The following is a 14,216-nucleotide window of genomic DNA, read 5'->3' on the forward strand; positions in this document are numbered from 1 at the left end:
CTGGGGCATGAGAATGAGGGTTTGAAGTCCTTACCCAATGCCGTGAATCTCTAAACCAATGAAGTAGACGATAAAAATATGATGAGTATACCAGAAGACCTCAAAATAACTCCTCCGGATAAACTCCATAGCTGAAGTCACCATGAGAACCAGAGCTATTGTGATGATCACTCCAGTGACACCAGTGATGCTGGTAAATGTCACATACTCCACTGTCTATGAAAGAAGAAATTTCAACTTAACACAATGTATACCAAGCATACCATGCCCTTCCTGCTCATGACCAGATTCCAGATGCTTTGCCATTGAGTCAACTCACCATGTTTGGGGACTGGATAGGATTTATCCAAGAATCTTCATCTCTCTCTTGTTGAGATAGGGTGGAGAGAATGGAAGCAAGGGATCCATCTGTGGCCCATCGGCTTCTGCTGTAGTGTTCAAAGTTGAACAGGTGTGCAATGATATGAATAGCTAAATGGAAAGATGAAAGGGAATTGAAAAGTGTCTCAGAAACATTATGGCAGGCATACCCTACTAGAAAAGGAGAATCCTATATATAGTGTCTAGCAGAATGCCGAGTCTACAGAAGGTGCCCAATAAATCTTGACTGCAAAGAGAACCAATATTTTTTTATACTCATTCTGTTACCAAAAGAATCGAATGTAAGTTCCATGAAAATAGGCCTACAATGGTGTGTGGCAAGTAGTGCCAGGTTTTCGATAAACACTTTTTGAATGTCTAAATGCATAGATAAATGAAACTACACTCTGAATGCCTGCGACCTTGCAGTTTTGTGGTTTGCCTCAGTTACCTGTGTGTAGGCAGATCATATATGCTACCAGTTTGTGGAAGGCGAGATTGTGATCCAGTTGCTTTCTCAGGGCATGCCTGCAAAACTACAAATGGGAAGTGATCAAGATCTGATGTCTGCAGGCAGCTTTATAAAATTCAGTAACCCATAACCAAAATGTCTTGAACAAAGCATACCTATACCCACCCACCCTTACCTCCCTCCTTGGCTACCAAAGGAGACCCTTGGCTTCCATTCCTAGGGGTTTGATATTAGGTCATCCTACTGAGGAGTTCAGGATCTCTCGTCTTTAGTGTGAACATTGACCTACGAGTGCCTGGGACTCACTGAGCAGGTGCCCCTCAGGAAGGACAGCAGATTTCGACACACAGGAAGCAGGATCAGCGTGCTGTTAAAATTCAGGCAGCGAGCAGAGGCTCGGGCCCAGGCCAACGCCGACTGGAGCAGAGGAGAGAAGAGACCATCAGCTGCTTCCATCTCATCATCTAGCAGGTGACCACGCACCCAGTCCACTTATCTGAGACATGGGAATGGACAGAGCTACATTTTCCTCACCTCCTATTCAGTAGTTAGCACAATCAGTGTAGACTCTCTGTTTGCAAATGACAGAAAATTTGCTGATCTTAATAGTGAATTGAGAAATTCTCATGACAGTGGTTTGGAAATATTTGTACAATACAAAAGAGAACAGGATTTAGTAATTTCACATTAACAAATACAGTCTATCAAAAAAAAAACAAATACACTCTACAAATGTAATACTCTGCAATGAGTATTTTTGCCTAATACACTCAATTATTACTTTATTGTTTGTTATTTGAAAACAATCTCAAAGAGTGTATATATTTTTTAATGTTTGTTTATTTAATTATTTATTTATTTATTTATTTTTAAATGTATATTTATTTCTTTGCGGAGGGAGGGGCAGAGAGAGAGACGGGGAGAGAAAGAATCCCAAGCAGGCTCCATACCGTCAGCACAGAGCCGGTCGCAGGGCCCAATCTCATAAATCCGTGAGATCATGACCTGAGCTGAGATAAAGAGTTGGATGCTTAACCGACTAAGCCACCCAGGCACCCTGAAGATTGTATATATTTTTATTTGCACTTTAAATAAAGCTTATATATTTAGAGGTATAATTACAGATGGTGACTATTTTTTCTTTTCTGTATTTTCTAATGTAATTATAAGCATGTAATAATCATGTAAATAAACAATAAAAAATTTAACCATTTATATTTAAGATGTCTTTAATCATTGAATAAAGCTTAAGTAAAACTAGTGAATCCCTCAGAGCAAAAATTTTAAACTTAGGTAGAGATTTCAGAAGGGAGAAATTCTGAGAACAGAATTTCAAACTGACTTCCTTGGGTGGCCCGGAAGCATACATCAAATTCAATCTGATCCAGCAGTAGAAGCTGCCAGAAAAGGAGACAAGAAATCAGTGCTTCAAAGAAGTATTTATCCCCAAAGAGGCTTGGTTAGGTATAAGCTGGACAGAATATGCTGAACTCCATGGTAGTTAAGTCCAACTTCTCTTCTTAACTCTGTGCAACTCATCTCTGAGTCAGCTCTACATACTTGGTATTGCAGGCTATGGAGTGTGACAATCTCCTAATAGCAGCAGCCAGGCAATTTTTGTTGCACTTTAGCCAGCCTTACATGTGTGCTATCAGCAACTGGCTGAAAGGCAGAATGTGGGTTACAATTAACAATTTCTTGGACTTTTTCTAATAATCTTTTTCAGCACAAAAACTATTTTTCCATACAACCTAAACCCAGGGAAACGTGACATCAAGCCAGATAAAGATCTGCCTAACGTCCACAATGGCTTACAATGTCAGGCAGTGCAGTGAACAGGGCTGCCCCACTGTTTTCTGTTTCTGGCTCTTCCATAGGACCTGTGTTTTCTCCCTCTGCTGAGTCACACTCTGAGTGTTTTTGAGAGAGACATCCTGCTCCATTTCTGAGTAAATTTTCTCTGTTCATCTCAAAGATCTTGCATTTCCACATTGGTTCACACAGCTTGCTTACTTGAGTCACAGAGGTTTCTTAAAGTTAAAATTGGCAAGTAAATGGAAAATATAGGACTACAATTTCACAGTTCCATATTTTGTAGGGGCTATCTGTATGGGATAAATTATTTTTAGAGGAAATCCTTTTTTACCATTACAGCACATTGAAATATCCCAATTTATGTTCAGTTTTCAGTATCAGCACTACCTGATGTTCTAATTCAACTGTCGCTGTCCTTAATGTCTTATTGACTATAAATTTTCTTTAATGTTTATTTATTTTTGAGAGAGAGAGAGAGAGTGGGGGGTGGAGGTAAGAGAGAGAAGGAGACACCAAATCCAAAGCAGGCTCCAGGCTCCCAGCTGTCAGCACAGAGCCTGACACGGGGCTCAAACTCTCGAACGGTGAGGTCATGACCTGAGCTGAAGTCAGACGCTTAACCGATTGAGCCACCTAGGCTCCCCATTATTGACTATAAATTTAAACTGCTTCTTATGTTACTTATTTGTTCTGCTTCATAGTGAATCAAATAACTGTATTTTCCTAGAGGAAGCATGAATTTAAGAAATGCAGTACAGAATGATTAAATAAATTACGGCACATCAATGCCATGAACTGCTATGTTCTTAAAAGGATGACAGCTATAGGCACTGGAGTAGCAATGGTATATGTTTAACTTTCAGGTGAAGTGTGGGGGGTCTTGATTTCCAGCATTTGCCAATTGACATGATGTGAATACTCCTGCCATGGCAGATTTCATGATACCAACTTGATGTCACTGAACACCATTAAATACAGGGTTGAGAAGAGAGCCACATAACTGGCTGTTGTAAGCTGGTATGAGCTAGTTCCAGCACACTACTAGTTACATACTCACATGGAAAGATATCTGAGATACACTACATGTAAGAAGCTATTTTCAGCCAATATCTACAATGTAATCCCTGCTCTGGTTAAAACAAAAACCTCTTTGCTACTGTGTGTGTTTATCAAAACTCATAGAATGGTGAACCAAAAAAGAGAAAATTTTACTGGATACAGGGAATTAAGAAGTGTATAAGAATAATACCTATTGGGGTGCCTGGGTGGCTCAGTCGGTTGAGTGTCTGACTTCGGCTCAGGTCATGATCTTGCGGTTTATGAGTTCGGGCCCTGTGTCAGGCTCTGTGCTGACAGCTCGGAGCTTGCAGCCTGCTTTGAATTTTGTGTCTCCCTCTCTCTCTGCCCCTCCCCTGCTCATACTCTGCCTCTCTCCGTCTCTCAAAAAGATATAAATGTTAAAAAAAAATTTTTAAAGAATAGTACCTACCACAAAAACAAAATGTATGTCTGATGTATGTGTGAGCATATGTCAATGTGTCTACACACACATGCACAACAGCACTATTAACAGTGGTTGTCTCTGGGGAATGGGATGGGAGGGCAATTTTCACATTTTACTTTATACACTTCAGTATCATTTGATCTCACTGAAAGTAGTATTGTTTATAATTAATTTTTTTTAATAGAGAGGATTTTTTAAAATGAAGTGAACGAAATGTCCACAGGATATCAATATGATTCATTTTTCTGTGGCTGACTTCTTGGTCATAAAGCAATTAAGCTCTTAATAACTAGTCACATTTATTGCATCATTCTCTTAACAAAAAGCTGTTTTTAAAATAAATTAACACTTGCTTTGGAGTTATAATTTCCAAAGAAGGATCAAGGATCAACATTTAAAATGGAAAACAGCAGGATGAAATACGTCACAAACAAAACATTCAAATTAGTTGTGATCTCAACATGGATCCTTTGGTTAGAAAGAGAAAAGAAGGATTTAAAAAAAAATGACAATCTGTCTTTAAGCATGTACATTGGAAGGGTCTTTGTGGAGAGCTAATGATCTAATCAAGATGAAAGTGATTTAACCAAATCCCTTACCTACTGAAAAACTGACTAGTGTTAGCAGTCAAATTTGCTTTTCTAATCAGATAATGGCCAGGTTGATGAGCCTGTGAGAGAATAATTCTCACCTCCCTGCTTCTTCCTGGTCACCACCACACCAATGTGCCCTACTTCTTCTATTCTTGACCTGTGACTTCCACAGCCTTCTCCATACCGTTATTCTCACCTGCCCCCTGCCTTTCTTCAGGCCTTGAGTTCTGCAGCACCACCCACCCCAGAGACTCCCTAAGCATCCCTCTTGTTTGTTAGGTATTTTTCTCTGAGATCAGTCCACAGCGGTAGCTTTCAAGTTGTTTGTTTACTTGTCTTATTTTATTATGTTTTAAATGTTTGTTTATTTTTGAGAGGCCAAAAGTGGGGGAGGAGTAGAGCATGGGACAGAGGATCAGAAGTGGGCTCTGAGCTGACAGCAGGGAGCCCCATGTGTGGCTAGAGTTCAGGAACTGTGAGATCATTACCTGAATTAAAGTCAGATGCTTAACCGACTGAGCCACCCAGGCGCTCCTGTTTACTTGTTTTAAACCAAACTATTTCTTAAAACCATAAACAGGAGTCCATAAAACAGATAAAGGTTGCTTTGGTTGAAGTAGAGGCAGGGGCAGGAGCACTACTTGATTAGCTTTCCCTTCACACCTATAAGAGCACTTGAGTTTCTGTAGAAACCAGTTTGAAAATGATTGCTTAATAGTTTTGTTTACTGTGTGTTTTTATTATTGGATCAGGGGAGTGTGCCCTAAATGGGGCTCTGAGATTTTAGCGAACAACAATACAGGATGCCCAGCTAAATTTGAATGTCAGATTTTTAAAAACGAATGATTTTTTAGTATGCATATGTCCTGTGCAATATTTGGTATATACTTGTACCAAAAAATGATTTTTCTTGAATTCAAATTTAACTGGGCATCCTGTATTTTTCTGGTAACCCTAGCCCTACAAGAAATCAGGGCATTGAGTCTCAAAGAGCTGAGGCCACAAATAACAACAAAAAACCCACAGAGATTCCCCATATCACAACTATGATACTCACCCCCAGGATTTCTCTTGTATAGAAGTACTTATCGGCTTTTTCATATGACAGGAAGGCATGCACGAACAGGAAAACATTCAGCCCCAACCAAGTAGCCTAGAGGAAAAAAAAAAAACAAACAAGCAAAGAATAAAGTAAAATTTGGGTATGGGAAGGAATAGGTAAGTCATAGGAAATAATGTCACCATTTTGGCTATTTTGTGTTTGTTTTCATTTTAAATGAGTACAAGCCCTCTAGTATCTAGCTGCCTTTCAGAGAGAGTTAGTACTTCAAGACATGCATTAGACGCTAATGACCATGGTCAGCAAATCAAGGCCATGAGCCAAATGTAGCTCACCATTTGCTTTGTCCAGCTTACAAATTAAGAATGGTTTTTACTTTTTTATTTGTTTTCACACATTTAAATGGTTGGGAAAATGAAAAGAAAAAGAATATTTCATGATGTGAAAATCACATGAAATTCTAATTTCAGTGTCTGTAAATAAAGTGGAATTGGAACTTAGCCATGCCTACTTATTTTTATATTGTTTATGGCTGCTTTCATGATTCAATGGGAGCATTCAGTAGCTGTGACAGAGACCATATGGCTTGCAAATCCTAAAATATATACAACCTAGCCCTTTACAGGAAACATTTGCCAACTTCTGGACTGGAGCAAACTATTGCAACTAAAAGATGCAATAAGTGAATAAATGGATTTCTAAGGAAACAAAGAATAAATTTAACATCTATAATAATACCCATCTGAAAGAGATTAAACCATTCCAGATGGGCCTGGGCCTGCCTCTTTAATTATACCCTGACACACATTTTCCTGTTTTTAGATTGTGAGTCTCTTTTCAAATTAACCTACCATTGCTTTGGACTCATTTGAGCTCTTAAGACTGCTTTTGTCTATCTCAAGCTCTGTCTCTGCACTGGGAAAAGGGGCAATTTGGACCCCACTGCCCCATTCATTGCCTTGGAAATCAACCATTGTGGCCCTATCCCAAGCTTGGAGGTGCTAGTTTGTAACCAAGCAGGACTCTAGGGCATTAGGATGCCCCTAAAATATATTGTTGACCTCAGGATGGCTCAGAACCATCTCAGTCCCATGAGTAGAGGGCCGTTAGCCTAGGACATGGCCCATTCAGAGTCCCTAGATCTGGACTGTTCACACACCTTTAGCAGCATAGCATAGTGATTTAAAGTGATATCGGAGACAAATTCCTTGGGCTCAAATTCAAGTTCCACCACTTTCTTGTTCTGTAATCTTAGACAGACATGTGATTTAACTTCTTTGAACCCCAGTTTCTTCTCCTATAAAGGGTGGGTAGTAACAATATCTACCTCGCAGCAATGCTGTGAGGCTTATGTGAAATCAAGCATGTGAAGTGATTAATACAATGGTTGGTGCATAGTAGGAGCTCAACAAATGCTAACTACAGACTTGTGTCATTACCAGGCTGGCTTCACCAATCCACTTCTACCTGCATCCTTTGCTTAGACACCCTTTCCAGAACTGAGGATCTTTCAGAAATTCATTGACCCTAATAGAAAAAGAGAGGTGAAAGACACAGATACCTCAATAGTTCAAAAGACAGAAAAGAGAAGTTTATTTAGAGAGAGCAGAAATATTTCAGGATCCAAGAGAAACACAAAGAACTCTGTGTCAGACTATCACCAACTGTAGACAAGGAGAATACAGTGACATTTGGGAGTAAGGAATTCCATTTCCCACCCTCACTATCATTTCTTCCATTATGAATGGATAATGAAGTCGAAGACCTGGCAAAAGGAGGAGTAAGAATGTTTTCTGAGTAATTTAATTTTTATGTTAAAAAACAGTTCATAGGAAGGTAGCCTCAGTGGCTCAGTTGGTTGAGCATCCAACTTAGGCTCACGTCATGATTTCACAGTTCGTGAGTTCAAGCCCCGCATCAGGCTCTGTGCTGACAGCTAGGAGCCTGGAGTCTGCTTCAGATTTTGTGTCTCCCTCGCTCTCTTCCCCTCCCCTGCTCACACATTCTCTCTCTCTCAAAAATAAATAAACATTTAAAAAATTAAAAAAAAATAGTGCATAGGAGTATATGTCAGAGATAGCAAGAAGTCTGAGCCTACCAGCAAGATTGGTAGGGGGTGGAAATTCAAAGCTATATAGTTAAATGTGAGTCACCACAATGGGTGTTGAACTCTCTAAGCAAAAACTAAGGGAGGGATACAAAATGCAGGGGATTTTAGAACTAGAAACGGACTTATATTTGTATCTAGTTATTTCATTTATCTCCCCCCACACACAGATGACCTAAAGTCTAGAGAGGATAAATAATTTGATCAAGATTACTCAATTAATAGCAGAACTGAAACTAATTCCTGGGTTCCCTGTCTCCTAAACTAGTGCAAAAGGAACTACATACACTGCATTGAGCATTGAAAATATAAAGCATAGGGTAACTGGCCCAGTTAGGCACTTGGCCTTTTATTAAATACAAAACAAATAATCTGATTGCTCTTTACACCTTTTTTCCTTGAGCACCTGGGCAGTCCTTGGGGACCCAAAGAGGAGAAAAGAGATAACCCCAGAAGGATGGATAACATGAAGATCTAGGAAACTGAGAAAGAACAGGGAGTTCCAAGCTCAGGGGTGGCTCAGAAAAGGAAAAATGAGGGTGGGGATAGGTGTGTGTGTGTGTGTGTGTGTGTGTAAGGAAAAGGGGATTGTGCATATGTGGTGTGGTCAAGAACATCTGGCCTAAACACTGGGAAGCTGAGTTTGAATGATAGCTCTGCAATCAATTCACTGTGTGATATATGGAGTTGGTTTATATCTGCACTATGCAATGCCATAGACACTACCCATATGTGATCATTTGAAATGTGGCTGGTCCTAACTTAGATATGCTATAAGTATAAAATACATATCGTGTTTCAAAAACTTAGTGAAAACAAATGACATTACATGCTCTCATTACTATTTTCTTTTTTTTTTAATATTTTTGAGTGGAAAGTTTCTTGGAACATCTTTGTCAAGCATAATTTAAAATTATTTAAAATAGAGGCACCTGGGGTTCGCAATCAGTTAAGCCTCTGATTCTTGATTTGGGCTTAAGTCATGATCTCACGGTTTGTGAGATCCAGCCCCACATCAGGCTCTGTGCTGACAGCATAGAGTCTGCTTGGGATTCTCACTCTTCCTCTCTTTCTCTGCCCCTCCCCAACTCATGTGCATGCACTCTCTCAGAATAAATAAACATTTATTTTTTTTTTCAAAGTTTATTTATTTTTGGGACAGAGAGAGACAGAGCATGAACGGGGGAGGGGCAGAGAGAGAGGGAGACACAGAATTGGAAACAGGCTCCAGGCTCTGAGCCATCAGCCCAGAGCCTGATGCGGGGCTCGAACTCACGGACCGCGAGATCGTGACCTGGCTGAAGTCGGACGCTTAACCGACTGCGCCACCCAGGCGCCCCTAAATAAACATTTAAAAATAAAATTATTTAAAACAAATTAAAAACATCTACAAAAGTCAGAACTTTCAGCATTTTAAGATGAAGCTAATTTAGTTGTAGTATCATGGTTAAGAAAATAACAAGTATGGCAAGCTATACATTTTTAAATTATAAAAAAAACATTAAAAATTAAATATCTGGGGCATGTGGTGGCCCAGTCGGTTAAGCGTCCAACTCTTGATCTTGGCTCAGGTCATGATCTCGCAGTTCATGGGATTGAGCCCTGCATTGGGGCTCTGCACTGACAGCGTGGAGCCTATTTGGGATTCTCTCTCCCTTTCTCTCTGCCCTTCCCCCACCTTGTGCACTCACGAGTGTGCTCTCTCTCTCAAAAATAAATAAACTTAAAAAAATTAAATATCTAACAAAATACGTCGTGCTGTTGCTTTGGGGGAAAAGGTGGAGACAAATATGTTTTATTTTAATTATATATATTTAGGGACGCAGCGAAGGCAGTCCTGAGAGGAAAATACATTGCAATCCAGGCCTATCTCAAGAAACAAGAAAAATCCCAAATACAAAATCTAACAGCACACCTAAAGGAAATAGAAGCAGAACAGCAAAGGCAGCCTAAACCCAGCAGAAGAAGAGAAATAATAAAGATCAGAGCAGAAATAAACAATATAGAATCTCAAAAAACTGTAGAGCAGATCAACGAAACCAAGAGTTGGTTTTTTGAAAAAATAAACAAAATGGACAAACCTCTAGCCAGGCTTCTCAAAAAGAAAAGGGAGATGACCCAAATAGATAAAATCATGAATGAAAATGGAATTATTACAACCAATCCCTCAGAGATACAAACAATTATCAGGGAATACTATGAAAAATTATATGCCAACAAATTGGACAACCTAGAAGAAATGGACAAATTCCTGAACACCCACACTCTTCCAAAACTCAATCAGGAGGAAATAGAAAGCTTGAACAGACCCATAACCAGCGAAGAAATGGAATCGGTTATCAAAAATCTCCCAACAAATAAGAGTCCAGGACCAGATGGCTTCCCAGGGGAGTTCTACCAGACATTTAAAGCAGAGATAATACCTATCCTTCTCAAGCTATTCCAAGAAATAGAAAGGGAAGGAAAACTTCCAGACTCATTCTATGAAGCCAGTATTACTTTGATTCCTAAACCAGACAGAGACCCAGTAAAAAAAGAGAACTACAGGCCAATATCCCTGATGAATATGGATGCAAAAATTCTCAATAAGATACTAGCAAATCGAATTCAACAGCATATAAAAAGAATTATTCACCATGATCAAGTGGGATTCATTCCTGGGATGCAGGGCTGGTTCAACATTCGCAAATCAATCAACGTGATACATCACATTAACAAAAAAAAAGAGAAGAACCATATGATCCTGTCAATCGATGCAGAAAAGGCCTTTGACAAAATCCAGCACCCTTTCTTAATAAAAACCCTTGAGAAAGTCGGGATAGAAGGAACATACTTAAACATCATAAAAGCCATTTATGAAAAGCCCACAGCTAACATCATCCTCAACGGGGAAAAACTGAGAGCTTTTTCCCTGAGATCAGGAACATGACAGGGATGCCCACTCTCACCGCTGTTGTTTAACATAGTGCTGGAAGTTCTAGCATCAGCAATCAGACAACAAAAGGAAATCAAAGTCTTCAAAATTGGCAAAGATGAAGTCAAGCTTTCGCTTTTTGCAGATGACATGATATTATACATGGAAAATCCGATAGACTCCACCAAAAGTCTGCTAGAACTGATACATGAATTCAGCAAAGTTGCAGGATACAAAATCAATGTACAGAAATCAGTTGCATTCTTATACACTAACAATGAAGCAACAGAAAGACAAATAAAGAAACTGATCCCATTCACAATTGCACCAAGAAGCATAAAATACCTAGGAATAAATCTAACCAAAGATGTAAAGGATCTGTATGCTGAAAACTATAGAAAGCTTATGAAGGTAATTGAAGAAGATTTAAAGAAATGGAAAGACATTCCCTGCTCATGGATTGGAAAAATAAATATTGTCAAAATGTCAATACTACCCAAAGCTATCTACACATTCAATGCAATCCCAATCAAAATTGCACCAGCATTCTTCTCGAAATTAGAACAAGCAATCCTAAAATTCATATGGAACCACAAAAGGCCCCGAATAGCCAAAGGAATTTTGAAGAAGAAGACCAAAGCAGGAGGCATCACAATCCCAGACTTTAGCCTCTACTACAAAGCTGTCATCATCAAGACAGCATGGTATTGGCACAAAAACAGACACACAGACCAATGGAATAGAATAGAAACCCCAGAACTAGACCCACAAACGTACGGCCAACTCATCTTTGACAAAGCAGGAAAGAACATCCAATGGAAAAAAGACAGTCTCTTTAACAAATGGTGCTGGGAGAACTGGACAGCAACATGCAGAAGGTTGAAACTAGACCACTATCTCACACCATTTACAAAAATAAACTCAAAATGGATAAAGGACCTAAATGTGAGACAGGAAACCATCAAAACCTTAGAGGAGAAAGCAGGAAAAGACCTCTCTGACCTCAGCCATAGCAATCTCTTACTCGACACATCCCCAAAGGCAAGGGAATTAAAAGCAAAAGTGAATTACTGGGACCTTATGAAGATAAAAAGCTTCTGCACAGCAAAGGAAACAACCAACAAAACTAAAAGGCAACCAATGGAATGGGAAAAGATATTTGCAAATGACATATCGGACAAAGGGCTAGTATCTAAAATCTATAAAGAGCTCACCAAACTCCACACCCGAAAAACAAATAACCCAGTGAAGAAATGGGCAGAAAACATGAATAGACACTTCTCTAAAGAAGACATCCAGATGGCCAACAGGCACATGAAAAGATGTTCAGCGTCGCTCCTTATCAGGGAAATACAAATCAAAACCACACTCAGGTATCACCTCACGCCAGTCAGAGTGGCCAAAATGAACAAATCAGGAGACTATAGATGCTGGCGAGGATGTGGAGAAACGGGAACCCTCTTGCACTGTTGGTGGGAATGCAAATTGGTGCAGCCGCTCTGGAAAGCAGTGTGGAGGTTCCTCAGAAAATTAAAAATAGACCTACCCTATGACCCAGCAATAGCACTGCTAGGAATTTATCCAAGGGATACAGGAGTACTGATGCATAGGGGCACTTGTACCCCAATGTTCATAGCAGCACTCTCAACAATAGCCAAATTATGGAAAGAGCCTAAATGTCCATCAACTGATGAATGGATAAAGAAATTGTGGTATATATACACAATGGAATACTACGTGGCAATGAGAAAAAATGAAATATGGCCTTTTGTAGCAACGTGGATGGAACTGGAGAGTGTAATGCTAAGTGAAATAAGCCATACAGAGAAAGACAGATACCATATGGTTTCACTCTTATGTGGATCCTGAGAAACTTAACAGGAACCCATGGGGGAGGGGAAGGGAAAAAAAAAAAAGAGGTTAGAGTGGGAGAGAGCCAAAGCATAAGAGAATGTTAAAAACTGAGAACAAACTGAGGGTTGATGGGGGGTGGGAGGGAGGGGAGGGTGGGTGATGGGTATTGAGGAGGGCACCTTTTGGGATGAGCACTGGGTGTTGTATGGAAACCAATTTCTCAATAAATTTCATATATATAAAAAAATTATATATATTTATTAAAAGATTTTCCATATGACATTATAAATAGTCCCATTTCTTTTGTATTTTTCTATAATACATGAATTCACACAAAGGAGATGGAATACATAAAAATAGAAATATGGTAGAAAAGTAAACCACATCACACCCAAATACACAGTTAATTATTACAGAAAGCATAATCTGAACATATAAGGCATATTAGTTTTAGAAAAAGAGCACTACCCACCCACATCTTATTAGTATTTTCAATATTGATTACATGTTGAAAGGATAATATTTTTGATATATTGGGTTAAACTAAATATATTACTACACATTAATTTCACCTATTTCTTCTTACCTCTTTCAGTGTAGGTACTAGAAATTTTTTACATTAGATATATGGCTCCCATTACATTTCTATAATCAACAGCACTGGGCCATGATCTTGACGAATATTTCTATATCAAACGTTCAGTGATTTTATGAAATCTTGATGTTAGTTAGCAGTATAGAAAGGATGAAGAGAAATGAATGCTGCATGGCAATAGTTAGAAGTGAGATGGAAGAGAAAAAGAGAAGATGGAAAATGAAAACAAATTGAAATTTCAAATACTTGTGATCTATATCATTTGTCTCTTTACCAATCAATTTCTGGAGTTGAATTTTTCCCTTTTCTAAAATGGTGAAATATATCATACACAGAAGATTTTACAAAACATATATTTGTTGTCTTAGAGTTGAGTTTTTTAATAGATAACTGGCCTTAGTGGGCCTAATATTGACATGGAATATTTCCATTTCAAATAAGTTTACAAATGTTAACAAATATAATGTTTCCTTCCTCTGTTAGGAGTAATTAATAGATAGTGAAATGTCACTTACCAGAAACAAAACTGAGAACCAGTGGTTAACCACCCAGTTGCCCATTGTCAAGAGGTGGTTTGGAGTCTCTCTAGGCAGCAGGGATGATTCAACAACTTGGATTCTGGAGACGTTCTTCAGGATTAGGTCTTCTGTCTAGCTCAGGGTATGTGAGTCTTTAAGATATGAAAGATGCACAATTACCCAAAAAGATTCAAGGAATGAATAAATGCATTCTGCCTTCCTCCTTCTACGGAACTATGTTATCAGCTTCAGTAGACCAGCCCTACCTATGAGAACCACAGGGGTTTTCCCTGGTGGGGTTTTATCCCTTCAGGAAATAGCAATCTTCTGGAGTGAGAATATTCTCTCTCATCATCTTATCAACATGACCTAATGTGAGGCATTGCTTTCCTTGATAAGACAATTTGCTAAGTTTCTCACTAAA

General features: G+C 39.0%; 1 protein-coding gene across 3 annotated transcripts in view; it reads right to left on the reverse strand.

The window, feature by feature from the left end:
• Window positions 1-13,849, reverse strand: part of NOX1 (NADPH oxidase 1) — a 28,556-nt gene extending 14,707 nt beyond the window's left edge. Inside the window, exons 1-6 of one of the 3 annotated variants that reach the window (XM_030305659.2) lie at window positions 13,790-13,849; window positions 5,802-5,897; window positions 1,139-1,249; window positions 812-896; window positions 320-471; window positions 35-216 (exon numbers count right to left, since the gene is read on the reverse strand). In XM_030305659.2, the coding sequence (XP_030161519.1) occupies window positions 35-216; window positions 320-471; window positions 812-896; window positions 1,139-1,249; window positions 5,802-5,897; window positions 13,790-13,834 (671 nt within the window). In that variant the 5' untranslated portion in view covers window positions 13,835-13,849. The remainder of the gene's footprint in view (window positions 1-34; window positions 217-319; window positions 472-811; window positions 897-1,138; window positions 1,250-5,801; window positions 5,898-13,789) is intronic. The other 2 variants (XM_032592144.1, XM_032592143.1) reach the window with 2 other exon arrangements.
• Window positions 13,850-14,216: the final 367 nt, after the last annotated feature.

This window comes from Lynx canadensis, chromosome X, assembly GCF_007474595.2.
Source record: "Lynx canadensis isolate LIC74 chromosome X, mLynCan4.pri.v2, whole genome shotgun sequence".
NCBI classification, from domain to species: Eukaryota; Metazoa; Chordata; class Mammalia; order Carnivora; family Felidae; genus Lynx; species Lynx canadensis.